This window comes from Simochromis diagramma, unplaced genomic scaffold (genome assembly GCF_900408965.1).
Source record: "Simochromis diagramma unplaced genomic scaffold, fSimDia1.1 OVJJ01000361.1, whole genome shotgun sequence".
NCBI classification, from domain to species: Eukaryota; Metazoa; Chordata; class Actinopteri; order Cichliformes; family Cichlidae; genus Simochromis; species Simochromis diagramma.
Genome location: NW_024386860.1, coordinates 10,872,375 through 10,895,895, shown reverse-complemented (window position 1 = coordinate 10,895,895; position 23,521 = coordinate 10,872,375). Strand labels below are relative to the sequence as shown.

The 23,521-nt window shown below is 36.4% G+C and overlaps 2 protein-coding genes across 3 annotated transcripts; both read left to right on the top strand.

Annotated features, from left to right (window-relative positions):
* Positions 1 to 4,709: 4,709 nt before the first annotated feature.
* Positions 4,710 to 12,657, top strand: LOC120732718 (hemicentin-1-like). 2 transcript variants are annotated; one of them, XM_040030499.1, is made up of 12 exons: positions 4,710 to 5,667; positions 6,055 to 6,225; positions 6,578 to 6,994; positions 7,251 to 7,571; positions 7,687 to 7,944; positions 8,588 to 8,845; positions 9,412 to 9,669; positions 9,833 to 10,090; positions 10,183 to 10,467; positions 10,676 to 10,781; positions 10,881 to 10,950; positions 11,744 to 12,657. In XM_040030499.1, the coding sequence occupies exons 2-12, from the start codon at positions 6,147 to 6,149 to the stop codon at positions 12,041 to 12,043; spliced, it is 2,610 nt and encodes an 869-aa protein (XP_039886433.1). In that variant the 5' UTR covers positions 4,710 to 5,667; positions 6,055 to 6,146; the 3' UTR covers positions 12,044 to 12,657. The 2 variants fall into 2 exon arrangements, with proteins under 2 accessions (XP_039886433.1, XP_039886434.1); XM_040030500.1 differs by lacking the exon at positions 9,412 to 9,669.
* A 2,587-nt stretch (positions 12,658 to 15,244) lies between these two features.
* LOC120732716 (hemicentin-1-like) lies at positions 15,245 to 23,191 on the top strand. Its single transcript, XM_040030496.1, has 13 exons — positions 15,245 to 15,493; positions 15,735 to 16,142; positions 16,235 to 16,555; positions 16,662 to 16,919; positions 17,186 to 17,467; positions 17,772 to 18,047; positions 18,418 to 18,699; positions 19,505 to 19,786; positions 20,344 to 20,625; positions 20,719 to 21,000; positions 21,135 to 21,240; positions 21,330 to 21,399; positions 22,337 to 23,191. Exons 1-13 carry the CDS (start codon positions 15,307 to 15,309, stop codon positions 22,430 to 22,432), a joined length of 3,132 nt encoding a protein of 1,043 aa, XP_039886430.1. The 5' UTR covers positions 15,245 to 15,306; the 3' UTR covers positions 22,433 to 23,191.
* Positions 23,192 to 23,521: the final 330 nt, after the last annotated feature.

The window sequence follows — 23,521 nt, the reverse complement described above, 5'->3', positions numbered from 1 at the left end:
TGAGCTTATTTTATATGTAACAAATTACACTTTCTATTTCAATTTATACATAGAGTTTAATAAAATTGTTCACCTGTCTACAGCTGCAAATTGAGCTTTTTTTGTTCTTTTCTTTTATCTTTGTAAGTTCAGCAGGTTGTAGCTAACAAGGCTACAATTATTCTACCTCTTTATGGATCAGATCAGTTCACTAGCTCAGTTCACTAGCTCTCTGGGGTCAGTCACATAGCACAGTTTTTCTACTGTTCCTCTTTGCCATTGTTGTGGAGGAAGTGTTAGTTGAAAGCAGAGACACTCTATAACAAGACACAAGGATGCCCACACAAACACGCATCAACACGGACACACTGAGAGTGAAGCAGAAGACAGAGACACAAGGACATATAATATATATATATATATATATATATATATATATATATATATATATATATATATATATATATATATATAAAAATCCTACCAGTGGCTGGACAAAGCTGGACTGAAAGACAGCACAGAGGCACTAATCATGGCAGCACAAGAACAAGCTCTGAGTACAAGATCCATAGAGGCTGGGGTCTATCACACCAGGCAAGACCCCAGGTGCAGGCTGTGTAAAGATGCCCCAGAGACAATCCAGCACATAACAGCAGGGTGCAAGATGCTAGCAGGCAAGGCATACATGGAACGCCATAACCAAGTGGCCGGCATAGTGTACAGGAACATCTGTGCCGAGTATAACCTGGAAGTCCCGAGGTCAAAATGGGAGATGCCCCCAAGGGTGGTGGAGAATGACCGAGCTAAGATCCTGTGGGACTTCCAGATACAGACGGACAAAATGGTGGTGGCTAACCAACCGGACATAGTGGTGGTAGACAAACAGAAGAAGACGGCCGTAGTGATCGATGTAGCGGTTCCGAATGACAGCAATATCAGGAAGAAGGAACACGAGAAGCTGGAGAAATACCAAGGGCTCAGAGAAGAGCTCGAGAGGATGTGGAGGGTGAAGGTAACGGTGGTCCCCGTGGTAATCGGAGCACTAGGTGCGGTGACTCCCAAGCTAGGCGAGTGGCTCCAGCAGATCCCGGGAATAACATCGGAGATCTCTGTCCAGAAGAGCGCAGTCCTGGGAACAGCTAAGATACTGCGCAGGACCCTCAAGCTCCCAGGCCTCTGGTAGAGGACCCGAGCTTGAAGGATAAACCGCCCGCAGGGGCGTGCTGGGTGTTTTTTTTTTTATATATAATAAACAAGAAACTAAACAAGGAATAGAAGAAACTCAAAACAGACTAACTTTAAACTAATTAATAACCTAAAACCTAAACCATTATACAAATATATTGTTCTTTTCTTTTATCTTTGTAAGTTCAGCAGGTTGTAGCTAACAAGGCTACAATTATTCTACCTCTTTATGGATCAGATCAGTTCACTAGCTCTCTGGGGTCAGTCAGTTATAGCACAGTTTTTCTACTGTTCCTCTTTGTCATTGTTGTAAAATGTGGCATGGTGGAATAACTGACAGAATCTCCCATGAAACATTAGGTGAGGAATATTTTCCTGCTCAATTATTGGACGCTTTTGTTTGTGTTTGTGTAAGATATAAGCCACACGAAAGTGGCAGTGGAGATTTTAGTCTAGTCCAGCTGCCAGCTATTTTGAGTTGAGTACTGGGAATAGTTGATTGGTGTAGCTTGTGGCCCTTCTCTATAAAAGGGAGAAAAAAAGAGGAGTGTGGAAGAGAAAGCAGGAAGGAGAGAGGTGGTACTAGTGATGGGTAGATGAGGCCTTGTGAAGCGTTTCAGCACATTCCCCAAGCTGTATCGATACTGAGTCGACACAGTGTTGCTGTTTTGCTCCATACTGTCACCTGCTGGGCCTTAAATATCATTGCAGGCAACTTACTTGAGACTCACAACAGGCACTGATTCAATGACCTAGTCATACTTGTATACACTGTAAGGTATTGTACTTTCCATGGAATCATTTTATATTTTTTACATTGCAAATATTGTAGACATCTTTAAAATATATTGTGAATGACATTAAGTGAAAATTAAAATGAAGGTATTGTGAATGTAACATTACCCATTTAAATGTATTTGACTCAGAGTTTATTATAAATTTCTATTCAGAAAAATAAGTTTATCCAATGTTTTTGCATTCAGTCCACTGCGTTTTTGACACCATTTCCTCAGCTTTGGAAAACACACTCTCATAGGGCACAGATGAAGCTGGGGTACACAAAAACTGTAAAGCCAGGTGGAAAAGGTTCGGATAAGATGTCTTCCTATTCCCCCGGTACGTTAAAGGATCCTTTGATCTTGGAATGTTTCTCTCCAACACTCTCCACAATACTAAGGGATTGTCTTTTATAAAAATATATATATATACATTCAGGACTGCCTGGTCAAAAACAGTCTTCCTAGATGCTTGATTTCAAAATAATAAAACATATATTAATGGGGGAAAAAAATGATGATAATGCTGCTCAATGTCTATATAGGCCTAGCTGTGTTCATTCTCAGTGTGTTTGTCTTCTCATTTTCATGTTTGGCCGCAGAACACATGCGACATTTAACCTGCATAAAATGAAATAAATACTTTACACTGCATGTCACATTGCTGTTTTTCCTATTCTGATAGATTACACTGAAACAAAGACACACAAACAGTTACCTTATTTGCAGTTAAAAGATCGAAATGATCCCACACAGCAGAAACTTTTCTTTTTCTTTTGGGCTCCATTTTTTATGGAGAGTTATGTATTATCTGTTTCTTTACGAGAGTTATTTTGTTTTTGTTTTTTTGGTGGGGACTCATTCCGTTGACAGATGCAGATGTGGTACCTTTTAAACACAGTTTAGAGCGTCAGCAGCTGTATCGATCACGTGACTTTTTCTTAAAGCGACACACGCACCGATACAGGTTTCGCTCTGTGAGCTCGATACATGCGCCGGTGCGTCAGTGTTGCTGGACCCATCACTAGGTGGTACAACACAGTTGCATCTGGTTGCAGCAGCAGACTCCAGTGAGAGAGAGGAATATTTTAAAGGAAAATGGATATAACATGGCCCGAATGGTTTTGCTTTTATAATAATTCAATTTTACCAGAAGAAGGATTCAGTTTAATTAGGATTATTGTGGATTTGTTTTGATAGCACAGAATAGGAACTTGTTAGTTTGCTGGACCTGTGTATTATGGAAGTTTAAGGAGGAAATCTTACTCTGTAATTAGGAGTTAACCAACCAGATGACACTATTCAAGACCTAGAGAGGAATAGTTTGAGAGTTGAATTTCCAAGGATCTGGTGTGGAAACACAATCCCTACTAATGCAAGACCTATTAAGTTGGGTGAAAATGTCATGTGAAGGCTGTGTGTAGGGACGAGTGGCGGTAAGGAGGACACAAAGTGCAGACACTCAGAAGCAAAATGTGAAATCAAAACCAGCTTTAATGCTGAACTAAAAAGTAACAAAACTGAAAATTACAAAATAAACTCACATAGGCAGACAGTACACACAGCCCATATGGAAAAGAAATAGTAAAAACTTATATGTGATTATTCATGAAAGTGGCCACTTTCTCATTACTTTCATATATTGTTTTAGTAAGTATCCAAAACATACAAGTTTCATTATATAATTTTTCAAGGGATCTTATATCTGTTTTCACTCTTATATGCTTTTCATACAAGTTTCACACAAGACAGATACAAACTTTATAAGATTTATATATATCTTTTCCATATGGGAGTATAAGATGAGGATAAATCACAACACAGACAAACGAAAACACAGGGCTTAAATACACAGAGGAGCAATCAGGGAATGGGAGACAGGAGGGAAACAGCTGGGGCGCATCAGGGCTGACGAGACAAAGGAAGCAAAACCAGACATGCTAACATGAGACACGGACTTTCAAAACAAAACAGGAAACACAGACTGAACTTACAGACAGACTCACAAGCAGACACTGCAACAGAGTAGTGATGGGATTTCCGGCTCTTTTTAGAGAACTGGCTCTTTCGGCTCGGCTCACTAAAAAGAGCCGGCTCTTTCGGCTCCCAACCGGCTCTTCAGGTTGTTTTGTTGCTTTAATTAATTTATTATTAACAAAAATATAAAATTATGCACAAAAGGAATTATTAATGTAAAAAAATAAACTGTGGTTTTATTTATATATGTTTACATACGGTGGCCCCTAGAGACAAAGCACGTACAAACTCCAAAGCATGTACAAACTCCAAAACATATTTCTAGCGTTAACTGAACTTCAACTGAACTGAGTATTTTTTTAAGTAATAATGTTACTTAAATTTTATAGGAAGGGAAACGTCCGTGTGTGTCTTGCCAAAGACAGCCACAGCATTGAAGCACAGTTGGACAAAATATGTGACTTACAATCATTTTGCCAACATGAAAGCCAGTGGCAAGCTGTTTCTCTGAACTACTTGGTGGTTCAAAGAAACAGCTAAACACACACAACTGTCTATTCAACACTTTTTTCTCTTTCAGCTTAAAAGAGGATGTGAAAACACCCTTTGTCTTGACCATTAAATTTACTGTACATGTTGCTAGTTTTAGTTATTTTTGGCTTATTGAATATTGATATTAAAATAAAACGGTAACATAGACATTGTGAGATTTCCTTTTAAATACAACTTATTTTGATGCACGTAAAAATATTACTTATGTGAACTCTGCAATATGAAGGCATGTATGAAACTTTGAAATCTGCTAAATCCCCAAGAATGTCAAAGTATGTGATGTGTGCCAGGCAGGATGAAGAACCCAAAGGAAGACTCATACACAAAGGAATAAACTCAAAACGGCAGCTTTATTGCTGTAGAAAAACTTGAAAATAAAATACAAGAAACCTAAACTAGAAACTCAAAACGTGTAGCGCAAACTAGAAAACCAGGAAAGAGAGAACCAGAACATTACCAGGAGCATGGAAGAAAAACACAGCACCGTGAGCGGACGACGCAACAAACAGCAAAGGAAGACACATTAAATACACAAAGGAGGGAAAGAGAAACAGGAGGGAAACATGTTTCTTATGTTTATTGAATTTACACACCACTGTTGCTTGTGAAGCTTTCACTCACATGTGTTGTACCAGTGTGCCAGTAATGTGATTTCAGATCATTTGTGGCCTACAGTCGGGTAGTTGCCTTTGGATTTGTTGCTACTTCTGTTTTGAATGTATACATACAGTGAGACATTAAATGCAAGTGACAGCAAAAGATCAGCAAAGTACACAAAAAAGAAACTTTATGCCACAGCCAAAACTTGCGGCCACGACTGTGCATGTACCACACACTGTCAGTAACATGAGGTTTCTTCACCAGTTCCAATTCCTTAATTTTTACCAGCTTCAAGTTATCGAGAGGAGAAAAAAAACCCTCTCTATGCAGAGATTCAGCAGTAGAGGGTCTTTTTTAAGCAAATAAAACAGCTGCATTTCTAAGTGCTTAAGTAGTGAGAAATACATTTACATAGTGTGATATAAGATGGTATAAGATTTTACTGAAGCCAGTCTTGCTCAGTAACATTTAAACGTGTGCTGAGAAACTTCCTGAAATCTTGGTGCAAAAACAAGGAAGAAACAGAAAATAGAGACGACTAGGGCAGTCAGCTGAGATCACTGTGGAGAGAAGAGAGAACGAGAAAGACAGGAAAAAGGTAAAAAATAAATACAATTCCACCTTTTCTTCTATATGGCACTGCTGACAAAAGTTACTTGTGCTGGACAAAAAAAACTGGTGGACTGTTTCTACATTTGTTTCTGTTGTTGTATTAATTAAATGATACAGCTATGTATTAAGACCGAGTTTATACATATGACTGCTAACAAATTATGTGACATCCTTTAAGATATATTATGTAAAATGTGGACAATCCCTTGTTTTATTTCTGCATATTTACATCATCTGCGTTCAAGTTTCTCTGTGGAGGGATAAACTGAACGTGTCACACATCGAACATTTGTTCTCATCTGGGGTATTCTACTTTTCTCTGAGAGCAGCAATGCTAAAAAACATTTTGACTCTTCTGTATTCTTGTAATTAGGTTGCAAAACTGGTGTTATCCTTTGTGAACAAAAACTAACAGCAGAGGCTGCTCCTCTGCTGGACAAGTTATTCTGTGGAGGGAGAGACTGAATGTCTCGAGCATCGAACATGTTTGTGCTCATCTGGGCAAATCTGTTTTTCTCTGTAAAAGGCAGCATTGTTGGCACAGGTTTGTATCTTCTCCTTTCATGTAATTCTACTTTATTTGTATTTGAATATTTTTTTCCTGAAATTTATCCAGATGATAAGATTTTATTAACACTCACAATTCATCATAAATTTGTGCCTTTACTATCATCTGTTGGCTTGTGTGTCAATTTTTAACAATTAATTTAATCTTTTGTGAAACATGTCTCGAGATACTGTTAACTAATACCCAGGCAGATTTCATAACCTGGATATAATACACTATGAAATGTGAAAACTATAGTTGCTGTATATAGCACAAACAAGCACCTTGTGTAAAAAATACAAGTTACTGTGATATATCATTATATTTATCTTTCCCTTTGTATTAACAGGTGCTTCAGCTTGGGGACGACAACACTGTTATGACAAAGGATACTGTGTTACTCTGAGTGAGCAGGAACTAACAGCAGAGGCTGGACTCTGTGTTGTGATCCCGTGTTCTTTCACTACTGCTGATGAGTTTTCACCCAAACATATAGTTTGGTACAAATGTGAAACATCTCAACACAGTTGCAGTGATCCTGAAATAATATTTCACAGCAACAAAAACACAGACAAAAAAGCTCAGGCTGGGTTTGAAGGACGAGTCTCACGTTTGGAGCCTGATGTGAGTCAGAACAACTGCAGCATCATCATTAACGATCTGAAAGAGTCTGATTCTGGATCATATCAGCTCAGAGTTACTGGTGAACTGAATGGGAAAGAAGATGGATTCACATTCATTCCAAGAGTAACTGTCTCTGTTAAAGGTATGAAAAGCTATTCCAAGGCCAATCATGTAGAAAAAAGTCATGTACAATAACATATTTAGGATTTTTATGGTCTTAATGAAGTATTGACTCTTCTGGGGAATTGTTGACCTCTATGGTATCTGGTAGGAACTGCAGCAGTTCCTGGCAAAACTACCATTTTCACTAAATAGCTTATTATTTGAACCCAGATTAATGTGCTAGACGAACTTCCGGTAGTTAATTTGGGTTTATTAATGCAATTTATTTCCATTAGGTCTTAATCAGAAGCCCACAGTAATGATTCCCACACTGACAGAGGGACAGCAGGCCACACTGACCTGCACTGCTCCTGGTCTCTGCTCTGGATCTGTTCCTCAAATCACCTGGACATGGAGAGGAGCAGGAGGGACTGAATCTTACATTACAGGAAACAGGACTGACTTCAACACTGACAATCCGAAGTCTTTCACACAGAGACACATCTCAACTTTGACCTTTAATCCTTCAGCTGAACACCACAACACCAATGTCACTTGCAAGGTCAACTTCACAGGTAGAAAATCTACAGAGGAGACTTTGACTGTACATGTAAACTGTGAGTACTTTGCAACCTCCTATTTATTGTTTGCATTTTTTAAAATCTATTGAATCATCAGCAGATTCTGAAAAGGAAATAACATGATTGTAAAATGTGTATTTTTATCTCACAGATATGAAAGAAATTACAATCAGTGGTGTTACAACTATTAGAGAGGGAGATGTTCTGAATCTGAGCTGCAGTGTTGAAAGTTTCCCTCCATCTCTGATTGTGTGGTCTAAACTTGGTTCTGACACAAACCTGCACAATGGCACTGGATCAGCTACAATTTTCATTCAAAATGTGAAACCGGATCATTCTGGACAGTACATCTGTACAGTTACATATATGAACAATACCCTGAAAAAGGATGTCAATATCACAGTGATATGTAAGTACACAAACTTTGTGCTTTTAAGCAGAAGATTTTTAGCAGTGGTCATATTCGTTTCATCTGGTATCTGAAATGGTGCATTTAGATTAGTGTAATTCTTTTGAATAACTCTTACAGCCACACCTCGTTAAATATGTGATATCATCTCAACATCTGTGTATATTGGCTTTGAAATGTTTAGACAGTGATACCACTGACGACTTGTATTTTTCATAAATGTCAAAAATGCCATTTAAAATAATTTTGAAAAGTTGAAGACGATGTACAAATGTATATCTTTTATTTATAGATGTAGAGTAAAAATTTGCTTAGAAAGAGGAACACTGTAGACTGCACTATACAAAGGAAGTAAGAGGAAATGTATTAGGAGCCTTTTGAAAACTATTATGATGTTGTACAATGACCAAATTGTAATTTGCATTTTGTTGATGTTTGTGGCATTTTACACTTTGCATTAATTAAACACACATTGTTATCATTCTTATCCTGCAAGTTAACATCTACACAGCTTTGCAAGATGTGATTTTTTTTTATGTTTTTTGGGGGATGTTCGGGCATTTTTCTGATTGAACAGAAAATGGCAGTGCAACTTGCCCTCTCCTTAAATATACCACTGAACTCACTGAAATGTATTTTGCAGATAACAGGACACATCAGATCATGGGGAATACAACTGTTAGGGAGGGAGATGTTCTGAATCTGACCTGCAGTGTTGACAGTTTCCCTCCATCTCTGATTGTGTGGTCTAAACTTGGTTCTGACACAAACCTGCACAGTTATTCTGGATCAGCCAGGCTTGTCATTGAGAATGTGAAACCAGAACATTCTGGACAGTACATCTGTGCAGTTACATATATGAACAATACCCTGAAGAAGGATATCAATATCACAGTGATATGTAAGTACAAAACTGTGCTTTTAAGCAGAAGATTTTTAGCAGTGGTCATATTCGTTTCATCTGGTTTCTGAAATGGTGCATTTAAATTAGTGTAATTCTTTTGAATAACTCTTACAGCCACACCTCGTTAAATATGTGATATCATCTCAACATCTGTGTATATTGGCTTTGAAATGTTGAGACAGTGATACCACTGACGACTTGTATTTTTCAAAAATATCATTTAAAATAATTTTGATAAGTTGAAGACGATGTACAAATGTATATCTTTTATTTATAGATGTAGAGTAAAACTTTGTTTAGAAAGAGGAACACTGTAGACTGCACTATACAAAGGAAGTAAGAGGAAATGTATTAAGAGCCTTTTGAAACCTATTATGATAATGTATGGTGACCAAATTGTAATTTGCATTTTATTTACATTTGTGGCATTTTACACTTTGCATTAATTAAACTCGCGTTGTTATCATTCTTATCCTTCATTTTTCTGGTTGAATGATTACATGTCAGTGTAACTTGCCCTCTCCATAAATATAACACTGAAATCACTGAAATGTATTTTACAGATAACAGGGCTGCTCAGATCATGGGGAATACAACTGTTAAGGAGGGAGATGTTCTGAATCTGACCTGCAGTGTTGACAGTTTCCCTCCATCTCTGATTGTGTGGTCTAAACTTGGTTCTGACACAAACCTGCACAGTTATTCTGGATCAGCTACAATTTTCATTCAAAATGTGAAACCGGATCATTCTGGACAGTACATCTGTACAGTTACATATATGAACAATACCCTAAAGGAAAACGTCACCATAACAGTAATATGTAAGTACCACACATTGTCACATTACTGGATAACATCACCAGTGATGTCATCAGCAGCCTTATCATCTTCCAGGTTAATTTTGCAGTTGAAGCCATGAAGAATGATTATGTGCCAGTGTTGTTTCCAAACTCCTTAAATAAACCACCTAAATATTCTCCACAGATAACAGGGCTGCTCAGATCATTGGGAATACAACTGTTAATGAGGGAGATGTTCTGAATCTGACCTGCAGTGCTGAAAGTTTCCCTCCATCTGTGATTGTGTGGTCTAAACTTAGTTCTAACACAAAGCTGCACAATGACACTGGATCAGCTACACTTGTCATCCATAATGTAACATCAGAACATTCAGGGCAGTACATCTGTACAGTAAAACATCTGGACACAGCTGTGACTTCATATATTGATGTAACTGTGACTTGTAAGTAGATGGCATGTATTTTTAACCTGAAGTTCATTAACATTATAGCTTGCAGCGTGTCCTGTTTTATGATTCTGACTACATGTTTACAGGGCATACAAAGATACAGAATGGCTCAGGATGTGTGCTTCAGTCTGAGGGTTTGACCTGTGTGTGCATCAGTGAAGGCTTTCCTTTGCCTAACATCACATGGCCTCTGTTGACTCACCACACTGAGTACTCTGTCATTACTAGTGTATCAAACCACACAGTCAACAGCACTGTCAGTCTCACTGTAAAAAACCATGGCGACAGCACTGTTGAATGTGTTAGCAACAATGGAAATGGAGAAGTAAGAGAGAACCTGCTGATCAATAACAACTTGTCCAAAAAAGATGGTAAGTTTTGTTTGGTTGTTGCTGTTGTTTTAAATTAAAACCCTTTCTTTAACACTTTTAACCACTTGACATTTTTACTACCATTTTCTGACCCATGTAATCTATGACCTATGTAATTAAGACAATCATTAGACTAGCCATTAGGTGTGCTGTATATAATTCAATATGTGAGTTAACAGGTTTTTCATGTTGTTTCCTTCGAGTGCAGAGCCGTCATCGGGTCTTAGGTGGCAATTTCTGGAAATTATCATTGCATTTTTGATTGGTGCAGTTCTTTCATCAGGTGTTTGCTTTTTGGCAAAAAAGTGTTACAGGTACAGAATTTATTTTTGTAGTTATTATTAATGTTTCTGTGTAGATGGAAATTAAGATTCATTTCAACATTGTTTCTGTAAATATGCCCTGTTCTACAGGAAAGAAATGACGAGTTCTGGACATTTGAATGACACTTTTGTGATGCTGACACGTCCAGATGACCCACTGGTATTTATGTTGATTCATCTTTTTTGATATAACTTAAAATAATAAAATGGGTTTCTGCACAAATATCTTGCATACATATGGAATAAGTCTTACTGCTGCTGGTAATCCACACTGGATTCCACTGGATAAAACTCATCATTTCAAGGCATAAAAATAAAAATCTTTCACATCTCTGTGTTACATAAAGGCAGATGTATATGCATAGTATGTAGATAGGAATCTCTCTCTCTCTCACACACACACACACACACACACTGAACCATCTCTTATATTAAAACAAACCACCCCACCAAACTAACCACTCACTGCACAGCGCTATCAAGTGAAACAATAATAAGTCAGCTCAGTCCACCAGGACTACACTAAATAACAACACACAAGACAGTGTCAGGAAAGATGATTGTTTTCCAGAAATGAAAAGCCAATCCTTTAATGAACACTACATATTATACAACTTTAGATAGGTGCATCATTGAAAACATGGGCTGACAACAAGGCATAGCTGTAATGTTAGGCAGAGGCTTCAGAATAAAGTGACGCTGCCTTTATTCTGCTAGGCGACGTTTAACACTGCCTAGCAATTTACAGGTGCACCCCTTACACCAGCACAATGCAGGAAGGGACAGATGGAGAGAGAAAACCAACAAATAGGATAGCTTGACTTAGAATATGGCGCAGAACTCACACCCTTTGAAGCATGAAAGAATACACACTAGATAAATGGATAGTTTGCACAATGTTGGGCTGCCTGTAGCTGATAAATGACTGAAACTATTTACTTTGTGCCTAACAGATATATGATAGTCAAGGATTACAAAACAACCAGACCCTGAACTCAAACAGTGAGACAAAAGAAGTGGAATATGCCACCATTGATTTTTCCCTGTTAAAAACAAAGCCAGCAAGGACGCAAGAAAGCACAAAGACGGAGTACGCTGAAATCAAGAGGATAATAAAAAAAGAACAAGTAGATGATGATGGAGACGACGGTAAAATGTTGGAGGGGGAGATGAAACACTGTGAACCAGAAAAGAAGGAAGGGGAAGATGAGGCAGTGTACTCCACTGTGAATGACATAATAGATGATAATTGAGGAATTCTTTTGTATAGTTGCTAAGGATAAATATTGATCTCTTCAGATGTAATTGATGGATGGATGGATTTCCATTTTGTGTTTGAATTAATTTTTGAATTAAAATTTCCATTTTGTGTTTGAATTAAAATTTTCTCTATGTTGTAAACTTCACAAATATTAACAAATCAAATCTTACAGGGATGAAAATGTTACCTCTGAATATAATGCTCTGCAATAGTTTAATGATTACACATATTAGAAAAATGTCATGGTTAAGCAATTTTTAGATGTCTATACTTCTTTACTATAAAATCTTGCCCAATGACATTCAGCTGTAGTAGTAAATGTAGTGGCTTAACTTTTTTTTTTACTGTATTCTTGATGTATTTTGCAGATTTTTAACGGTTTAAGTTTCCAGGTGGCAGATGGCCAACACTGACATTGTCTGGCCACATATATTTGAAAGTGTACAGCCAAAGTGTGACAAATGACCTTTGGAGTTTCCTTTTAGTGCTTTCACAAAATGCCATTTTAAACCATGTTTTTTGTGCTTTGTATTCTTGCTGAAAAATGTACGTCTTTTTGCTTAGTAAATTTATTTTTTCCCTGTCTTGCATAAGATCATTTATTTTCTTTTTGAGTTTTTATCCAACACGTTCATCAAGTCAGAATGTTTATTTTGACCAAATCATTTGTTTTATACCAAACAATCTATTTCAAGCTAATGATATAACTAGCTTCAGTGGTTCTAATGCTAATGTCAAAAGTCCCCGAACACTCCTTAAGTACACAATAACAATGCACGTGTAAGGGTTCCTAAAAACAATATACAAAAGTCTTTACAGCTTAAAATTACAAGCACTGTGCTTGCTCACTTTCAACAAGCACACTACAGTTTACATATTATTTGGGGCTGTTTTTAAGTTGCTTGCTCAAACAACAGTTTTCTCATTCCAGCAGTCAAAATCAGGTTATGACAGTAATGATGAAATTCCCTTTTTTCAGTATGGTAACGTATTTCCCTACAAAACAAAGCGTGCAACATTTTCTTCAGGAAAGGCATATCAGTTCTAAGACATGGCCAACAAGTGCTTAAAGTGCAAAGAATATAAACAATTTTTGATTTTATGGCTACAAAATATCAACACTCTTTATATATTCATATACTATTTATTTTCATTTACTTGCCTCTAACAAGGTTTTGCATTCATCCTGAGCAGTATGCGCCATCTAGTGGCATCTTTGAGTAACATAAGTCAAGTACAACCCAACCCAGCATCTGAACTTAAAGACACAACAAAATTAAAAAAAAAACTCATCCTGCTTTTAACTCAAAATTATCTGTGATTTTTACATGATCATAACCATAAATATTTTTTATAGCTATGTTTTTAATTTATCCCTCTTGTACACATATTATTAACTCTTAACACACTCCGTACGCATGATTTTAACCCTTAGCGTTATATTCCTGGTGTGTCATGGTTCTTTTATACTTTACAGATAAGCGGACCACCTCTGCATCCTCACTAAGGGTGGCTCTTTTATGTTTGTTTCAGTTTTCAGCCCCTGAAGTTGCTGCTTAATCTTTGCTTATAGCTCCTTCTGCAGAGGTCCTCATTCCCATCTCCTCCAGATGTATTTTAGGAACTAGGAATTCCTTTAAGGCAACACACTGAGATAAATTTCCAAATTACAGGCAGAAGGGTGGAGAAGAAAGAAATGGAAGCATAAAATGTGAGAGAAATGAGAAAAGCCCACACTCTCAATAACAGCCATCTCCAGATTTAAATGTCATGAAAATGTTATTCATGCTTTTGTTTTCTCTAAGCTACTGTAGATTACTTCAGCTCTTTTCAGCAGCACATTTTCTCATTGGTATTAGAAAATAGACCAACATACTGCAATCCTGGCTATTGACTTGGAATTGTCACTCATTCTTTTTAAAGCATGTGGTATCTTGGCTCCAAGTTAAAAGCACCACACGTGTTGACCCTATAGCAATCTTACATTCTCCCCTCACTTTTCTATTTTCTTATACACGAACTCAAGAAAAAAGTTCAACTCAAAAAAAGAAAAGAAGGAAACTCTGGCCTTTCTGTTCCAGAAGGAGAGTTCATTTAAACCCTGAGTCAGTCACTGGGGTACTTTAGATCATCTGAAATTGTCCAACGATTCACATGCATTTCATCTGAGATTTTAGAAGCTGCCTTCTGGAAAAAGTACCAGAGCATCCGGGCCCTCACTACAGGACTACGGAAAAGTTTCTTTCCCCCAAGCTGTCAGACTGGAATGACACACACACACACACACACACACACTCGAATTGTTACATTATTCTTACAATGTTACACCTCAAGCTTAACAAGAGGTTTCCATAGATACAGCGAGCACATCAGTGCCTTATATGGTGTTAAAATACACAGTACAGCTGTCACACAATACAAATACGTTACACAAAAAAAAAATGCTGAAGTATTTGCAGAGATGTTGTATGCAGCTGAAATGGGGAAATGCTGAGTGGCATTCTTTATTTTATTTTGGGCATTTTACTCCATTTAATCTACCATTTTAATACATGCAGATTTTAGTTTTTGACAAAGCCCATTAATGGCAATATAGTTGTTCTATTTGTGGGTTACTCTGTTGAAGTCACAGAAAAAAAAAAAAAAAAAAAAAAAAAAACACAATAATCACAATGATATGGTTTTACTGGTATTTAAATTCCTCAAAGAACATTTTTCCTACTAAACACTAATTATTCAATCAATGAAATGAAACATATGTATATCATACATATGTGATATGTATGATACGTATGTGTGATGTAATAATAACTTTATCAAAGCCAGTCTGTAAAGTTCAGTGTTATGCTGATAAACATCTGGAAATCCTGTTGCAAAACGAAGGAAGAAATAGAAAAAAGTGAGGAACAGAAACTTTGAATTAAAACGTCAGCACAGATCAGTTCGGACAGAAGAGAGAACAAGAACAAGACAAAAATAGGTAAAGATGGTTTTCAAGTATATACTTTAAACTGCAGATGAACCATATTTTGTTATATTATTTATTTTATACTAAACTATTATTGATCTCACTGCTGTAATAACTATGAGTTAACTGTGTATAATACATTGATACAGATAACATAAAACTGTCCTGTTAAGTGCTTAACTATATAAAGATTAAGTCTTTGGAGCAGCCGTAGTCCTCGGTAAAGGATGTACACATCATAATTACAACATAAATAAGCATGTGACATAAGATGTGACTTTCATGAGATGTGTGACTGTAGCTGGAGTCTTTCCTTTGATGTAATTTCTGAATGTTTATTTTTAGCATTACCGGTAATACAAATTTGTCCAGTGGAGGAAGAGACTGAACGTGTCGAGCATCGGATATCAAGCATGTCTGTCCTCATCTTGGCAGCTCTGCTTTCCTCTGTGACATGTAGCAGTGCTGACATAAGTTTGTATCTTCTTCTAAGTAACCTCCTAATTCAGCTGATATTCAATAATCTTTTAACATTTGCATATAAAACTGTTTCATAACATGTATCCAGATTATAAATGATCTATTATCAACCAGAATTTATGATAATTTAGTATTATTACTGTCTCAAGTAGTAATGTATCAAGGATCAGACACGATTTTTTACTGTTTGAAACTAAAAACTGTCTATTTTTTTATATTTCCCTTGCATTAATAGGTGCCTCAGCCTGGGGACGACAACACTGCGTCAGTGGATACTGTGTCACTCTCAATGAGGGAGAAGTAACAGTAGAGGCTGGGCTCTGTGTTGTGATCCCGTGTTCTTTTACTACTGCTGTTGGCTTTACACCTAAACATATAGCTTGGTATAAATGTGAAGTATCTGAACCAAGATGTGGTAATCCTATCATGATATTTCACACCAACAACAGCATTAAAGTTCAATCTGGGTTTAAAGCACGAGTGTCCTTTTTGGAGCCTGATCTGAGCCAGAACAACTGCAGCTTCTTCATTAATAAGCTAAAACAGTCTGATTCTGGATCATATCACCTCAGAGTTATTGGTGAACTGAATGGAAAACCTGATGGATTTTCATTCTCTCCAAGAGTGACTGTTTATGTAAAAGGTATGAAAATGTAGACTAAAACAAAAACATGCTTGAAGTCTTAAACACCCAAAATGTATAACCAAAAATCAAAAATGAATTGTTTCCATTAGGTTTTAAGCTGAAGCCCACAGTAATGATTCCCACACTGACTGAGGGACAGCAGGCCACACTGACCTGCACTGCTCCTGATCTCTGCTCTGGATCTGTTCCTGAAATCACCTGGACATGGAGAGGAGCAGGAGGGACTGAATCTTACATTACAGGAAACAGCACTGATTACAAGACTGAGAATCTGACTGATGTAACACAGAGTCCTGTCTCAACTTTGACCTTTAACCCATCAGCTAAACATCACAACACGAACGTCACCTGTAAGATCAGTTTTACAGGTGAAACAATTACAGAAGAGACTTCAACCTTGAATGTGAACTGTGAGTACTTTGCTACAAACATAAAATGTTGTGAACCTTGTTGAATTGTACAACTTTTGGGGAGAAAAATGTAAGGAAGTTATTTTTTTGTCTTTTTGACTCATAGACTTGAAAGAAGTTAAAATAAGTGGTGTTACAAGGGTGAAGGAGCATGAATCACTGAATCTGACCTGCAGTGTTGAAAGTTTCCCTCTATCTCTGATTAGGTGGTCCAGACTTAGTTCTGACACAAACCTGAAAAGTGATTCGAGATCAGCAACATTTATAATCCTAAATGCAACAACAAAACATGCTGGACAGTATGTTTGTACGGCTCAATATATGAACAATACTCTGAAGGAGAAAGTCACTGTAAGGGTGATGTGTAAGTTCACAATTTTGTGCTTTCAAAGAAAAAAACAATTTTTTTAAACGGTCTTCTGAAAAAGAGACAGGATTACTTTCATAAAGAACATTCCTGGAAAATGAATGTAGTTATAGAAATGGAAACATTGTAAATATTGTGTGTATATTCAAGAGAAAACCTCCAGTGAGATTCTACAATAATCAAATTGTTTGATTATTTTTGTGGTAAATGGTTATACGTTATTGTCTCCTTCCTTAAATAAACCAAGTAAATGTGCTGCACAGATTACAGGAAACCTCAGATCGCTGGGAGAACGGTCGTTAAAGAGGGAGATGTTCTGAATCTAACCTGCGGTATTGAAAGTTTTCCTCCAGCTCTTATTGTTTGGAAAACGTTGACTTCCAATATAAATCCTTACAATGGAACTAACACTGATCTGTACAATGACACTGGATCAGCTACACTTGTTATCCAGAATGTGGCAGCAGAACATTCTGGACAATATGTCTGTGCAGCAAAACATCTGGATACAGTTCTAACTGTAAATGTCAGCGTAACTGTGACTTGTAAGTAGACGGCAATGATCTTCTCAAATCTGCAGTTCACTAATGCACATACGTTTATAAACCTGACAGGTAGTCAGCTTCGGTATTGTTTCTGATAGATGAAAGACCATTCTACCTCTTTTTGGTGTTTCAGTGACTATAGTGGAGAGCACTATTAGAGAAAAATAAAGCCAAAACAGAAAATTTCCCTCAGTGTGAAAAATATTGGATCCCATCACTGTATGGATCAAAGGTTATTTTTTAATGTTTTTTTTTTTAGTATTACCTTCATTGTTTCATCCCACTTTACTTGTGTGTCCCACAGATAAAAGGAAACTTCAGATCACTGGCGATACAACTGTAGAAGAAGAAAATGTTCTGAATATGACCTGCAGTATTGAAAGTTTCCCTCCAGCTCTTATTGTGTGGAAAAAAATTAGCAGGAACACAAACCTTCATAGTGGAACTTACCTGTATAATGACACTGGATCAGCTACACTTACCATTCCAAATGTGACAGCACAGCATTCTGGACAGTACATCTGTACAGCAAAACATCTGAATACCACCGTGACTTCTTATGTTAGTGTAACTGTGACTTGTAAGTAGACAGTACTAATCTTCTAGTAAAGTTTAGAATTTCACATAATTGTATAAACATGATAGGTAGCCAAAAACCTTGATCTGTATTGTTACAGTAAGCCTGTTTTAAATGTCATGACATAAAGATAAAGGTGGGTAAGAAAATAGAAATACATTTTCAAAAATAAAATAATAGTTATCAGGCCACAATACACTGCCAGAGCAGCTACTGTACAATTTGGCATTGTTTCTCTGGAAAACTACTGGAGCAATGGAACAGTTTTTTGAAAGACATTCCCTCTTTTTGTGTTAAATTTATATTAAAATATTTTTGTTTTAGCCATTTCATCCTTTCTTTATTAAATAAATTACTAAAATGTGTTTCACAGATTCAAGGCAACCTCTGATCAATGGGAATACAACTGTTAAAGAGGGAGATGTTCTGAATTTGACCTGCAGTGTGGAAAGTATCCCTCCAGCTCTTATTGTGTGGAAAGATCCTATCTCCAACACAAACCTTCATATTGGAACTTACACTGATCTGTACAATGACACTGGATCAGCTACACTTGTCATTCAGAATGTGACAGCAGAACATTCTGGACAGTACATCTGTACAGCAAAACATCTGGACACAACTCTGATTTCTTACATCAATGTGACTGTGACTTGTAAGTAGACAGCACTAATATTTCACTATAATATATTGGAAAAGTAGCCATACTTTTATTTAAAGGTATAATAAAGTGTTCCAAAATTTAGAGTGTGATGTCCCTTCAACTTTTGAATTGTTAAAAGAGAAATAGAGGTGAATTGGTAAATTGAAAGAGAGATAACATAGATGATCTTATTATGACCCTTCATCAATACAAAATATCATATCATCAAAAGTCCACATTAATTAAAACACTTCCTAAAATGTTTAGACCAAATTATGACTACCTTACCAGCATATGTAAGTACTAAACACTACCCCAAGGAAACTTATTATCGATTGATTTGCCACTGTATTAAAAAATGGATTTTAATTGCATTAATGTTATTAATGACATTACTAACTATTATTCCCAAGGATATTCCCTCTTTTAGTGTTTTGATGTGAATAATACTGAGCAGTATGAGGAACAAGGAAACTTAAACCATGCCAACAAAAACATGCTCCCTATTATACTTGAGAATGGTCAGACATCATCTTATCGAAAGATATTCCCACTTTCTGTGTTTAGGTATCTTGAATAATTATTTTGTTTCCCTCCATACTGTAAATAACGAGGACACTGGTGTCCCTCACTGCATCATCAAGGCAAAAATAAAGCCGAAACATGCTAGCCAAAATGCCCCCTACATGGAAAAAGTATTGTACAAAATCACTCTCTGTGTCAAAGGTTTTGTCATCCATTAGAATATTCCAATATTTTTGTTTTAGCCATTTCATCCTTCTTTATCTTAAATAAATTACTAAAATCTGTTCCACAGATTTAAGGCAACCTCTGATCATTGGGAATACAACTGTTAAAGAGGGAGATGTTCTGAATTTAACCTGCAGTGTGGAAAGTATCCCTCCAGCTCTTATTGTGTGGAAAAAACCTATCTCCAACACAAACCTTCATATTGGAACTTACACTGATCTGCACAATAACACTGGATCAGCTACACTTGTCATCCAGAATGTGACAGCAGAAGATTCTGGACAGTACATCTGTACAGCAAAACATCTGGACACAACTCTGACCTTATATGTTGATGTGACTGTGACTTGTAAGTAGACAGTACCAATCTTCTACTATATTTAGTTCAGCTGTGTTCTCACCTGTTTCCATTCATTGTCAATATCCAGTGTATTTAAGCCCTCAGTTTCACTCAGTTTCTTGTCTCGTCATTGCCTATTCCTTATGTGTGTTGTTAGTTCAGTCCATTTAATCAGTTTAGTTCAACCTTCCATGTTCTGTTCATCCCATCTTTATAATAAACACCATGCCCATAGTCAGTCAGTATGTGTGTCCTGCATTTGGGTACTCTCTTTACATTCCCAAACACCTGACTCTCAAGAAAACGTTCCATAGCACAGAGTGTGATTTGCCTTCAATGTTTGAATTGGGAAAAGAGAAATACAAGTGAATTGAAATCTAATTATGGATGAGATACCACTATTACTTCTATTCCCAAGGATATTCCCTCTTTTAGTGTTGGGATGTGAATCATGGAGAGCAGTATGAGGAACAAGGAAACTTAGTCTTTCATGATTCTTTAAAGGTTATCTTGAATAATTCTTTTTTCGCCCTCCATATTATAAATTGCTGAATTCTGTTCCACAGATAAAAGGAGACCACTGATAACTGGGAATACAACTCTTAATGAGGGAGATGTTCTGAATTTGACCTGCAGTGTTGAAAGTATCCCTTCAGCTCTTATTGGGTGGAAAAAAGTTAGTGACAACACAAATCTTCAGAGTGGAATTCACACTAATTTGCACAATGACACTGGATCAGCAACACTTTTCATCCCAAATGTGACAGCAAAAGATTCTGGACAGTACATCTGTGCTGCAAAACATCTGGACGCAATTGTGACCGTAAATGTCAGTGTGACTGTGACTTGTAAGTAGACAGCACTAATCTTGAATCTGAAATTCATATTCATACCAAACTCACAATTTACTTTTTTTTATGATCTGGCATTTCTTTTTACAGGGCTATCAAATATTCAAAATGGTTCAGGATGTGTGCTTCAGTCACAGGTCTTGACCTGTGTGTGTATCATTGAAGGGTTTCCTTTACCTACCATCCAGTGGTTGCTCCTCAAGAACAACACTGAGTACTCTGTCATTACTGCTGTGTCAAATGACACAGTCAACAGCACTGTCAGCCTAAATGTAGAAAAGCATGGCAACATCACTCTTGAATGTGTCAGCAACAATGGAAATGAAGAAGCTAAAGAAAAATTCACAATCCACAACAACTCTAAAAAATATGGTATATGTTTTCAAATAAACAATTTTTGACCGCAACAATTATTTTTTTAGTAACACATAAGAAAACATTTAACTTGTGCAAAATATAATAAGGTAAAAATGTGCTTTTTTTCCATGTTGTTCCTTTGAGTGCAGAGCAACCGTTAGATTTAAGCAAGGGATACCTAAAAGTCATCATTGCCTTTTTGATTGGGACACTTCTTACAGCAGTTGTTTGCTTTTTGGCCAAAAAGTATTACAGGTACGGCATTTACTTTTGTAATTATTATTAGGTTTTCTCTGTAAATAAGGTTGAACATGAATTTGCTTCTTAAAAAATATAATTCTCAGAAAAAAACAGAAGAGCTCTGGAAACCTTCATGAGACTCTGGAGATGGACAGACGTCAAGATGATCCACAGGTAGTGATGTTCATGTGGCATTTTTTTTAATATAACTGGTAATATATGAGTTTTTGCTCACATGTCTAGAATGCTGAAGTGGCCATATTTACACTTTATTGATTAATATTTCGTAATTGTTTTTGAACTACTAAAAGTCTGCAAAGTTGCAAAGATCCAAAGCTTTTGAAATTAAAAACATTAAAACCAATTTGAAACCATTAAACAAGTACTGCATGTGGATTATAGTGAAGTTTTAACTTTTTAAGCATTGAAAGAAGTTTCATTTAAACTGTAAAAAAGGTTTCTACAATTTGAAAGGAAATGGGCCATTTTCATTCCACAATGAACTGATTTCTTTTACATACCCACCATTTGTCTGTCCGCCAAGTTTAGTTCAAATTGAGAAAGTTAATTTGTGCATAATTTCACTAACAGATCAACTGAAAACATATGCGTTAGAAGAGAAATAACTGCTCATAATGCCAGTTATTTTGCAAGTGTTAAAGCCTGAAAACATTTTTATGAATTGTGTTGGGATTCAGTTTGAAATGTGTATGGTCAAACTATAACGTTTTGTTACCCATGCTCATAGAGTTATGACTACAGATGCAGTACAATTAAGGTTGTGTGCCAACCAAACAAATTCACTAATCATAGCAGACTGGACTTGCAGACTAAGCAGGAAAAGAGATGCTTTATAACACTGAAACCTGCAGACTTATTCTGGTGAACCAAAATCTAATCATGAACCTATAAATGAGCAAACATGCATCTTTAACAGCCATGATCAAAAACAACAAATACAAAAACTGCAAAGCATGACAGTAATTCAAGATTCAACGTTGCATCAAGTTGATTATCAGGCCAAAAAAAGTCACAACAATTTAATAACAAAAGAATTTAAAGATACCAGATAGAAATGAACAACTAATATTATTTACTTTCTATCTAACAGGTATATGATGGTTCCCTATTAGAAGAAAATCAGACTCTGATCTTAAACAGTGGACCAAAAGAAGTGGAGTATGCTGACACTAATTTATCCCTTTGAAAAGAAATAGTGCCAGGGAAGCATTAAGGAGGAAAGCAATAAATGATGCTCAAATTAAGAAAGTAGTACAAGAAGAAGGGGAAGATGATGGTGGAGAAGAAGGTGAAAGAGGAGGAGGTGGTGGTACTGGAGATAAAAGACTGTTTTCCAGAAAAGGAAGACGGACATAAGGATAAGTATTTGTTTTAAATCTCCATCATGGTCAGGAAAAAGTGCTTGTGGCCAATATGGTTTTTCAGTTTCAAAGAATAAATAATCAAATGTTCCAGTGTATTCTTGTCTCTCAAATTATCTGAAATAGCATGATATTTTAGAAAAATGTCACAGTTGATACCAATTTTAGATATGTCTTTATTATATTAAAATCTTCAGTTTAATCTTAGTCTTAAGTCTATGTGTTGTGGAATGATTTTTTCCTGTTTTATATTTGAGATGGCAAATGCCCACCCTGAGATTGTCTTGTCAGAAACATTGAAAAGATATAATTAAAAGTGTGTACATTTATTTACGAATAAAAGTTGCCCTTTTTTACCATACAGCTACTTAATATTTTGTTCTCAGTATTTTGTTCTCAGTAATGTATTTTTCCCAGTTACCAAACTTCATATCTAAGGTCATGTATTTTCTTTTCTCTGAAAACCTCCAGCTTGTAAGAAATTTCCTTATGTTATGTTGGCATGGGTATCCACCATATTGTTCCAGTGGCATTTAAAATTGAATGACATAAATTTAATTTATACAGAGCCAAATCGCTGTTGCCTCAAGGCATTTAATATTGTAGGGTAAAAAAAACCTAACATATAAAACTGAGAAAAAAAACAAAACAAAAAAAAACAGTGAGATTTGACACTTTTGTTTGTAGTGAGTTTTTTTTTCTCCTCTACCCTTCACACCATTCACCAATAGGGGGCAGTGTAAACCAGCAGCGGTACATGACAAGTCAGATACTGTGGAGTTGTGATCCTGGTGCTGCTGCACCAGGTCTGATGGTTTAATCAAAGTCAGAACACCTATTCATGCTGTAGCAGTCTGAATTGTGTAACACAAGCAAATACAGGATCACATGTCATAGGTATGTAGTGGAGGGCC

Coding starts and splice junctions, on each gene's coding strand:
- LOC120732718 (XM_040030499.1), top strand. CDS start 6,147: ATGTCTCGAGCATCGAACATGTTTGTGCTCATCTGGGCAAATCTGTTT. Junction 6,995..7,250: donor AGTAACTGTCTCTGTTAAAG/GTATGAAAAGCT, acceptor TATTTCCATTAG/GTCTTAATCAGAAGCCCACA. Junction 7,945..8,587: donor TGTCAATATCACAGTGATAT/GTAAGTACACAA, acceptor TGTATTTTGCAG/ATAACAGGACACATCAGATC.
- LOC120732716 (XM_040030496.1), top strand. CDS start 15,307: ATGTGTGACTGTAGCTGGAGTCTTTCCTTTGATGTAATTTCTGAATGT. Junction 17,468..17,771: donor TGTCAGCGTAACTGTGACTT/GTAAGTAGACGG, acceptor TGTGTCCCACAG/ATAAAAGGAAACTTCAGATC. Junction 21,241..21,329: donor TTGGCCAAAAAGTATTACAG/GTACGGCATTTA, acceptor TATAATTCTCAG/AAAAAAACAGAAGAGCTCTG.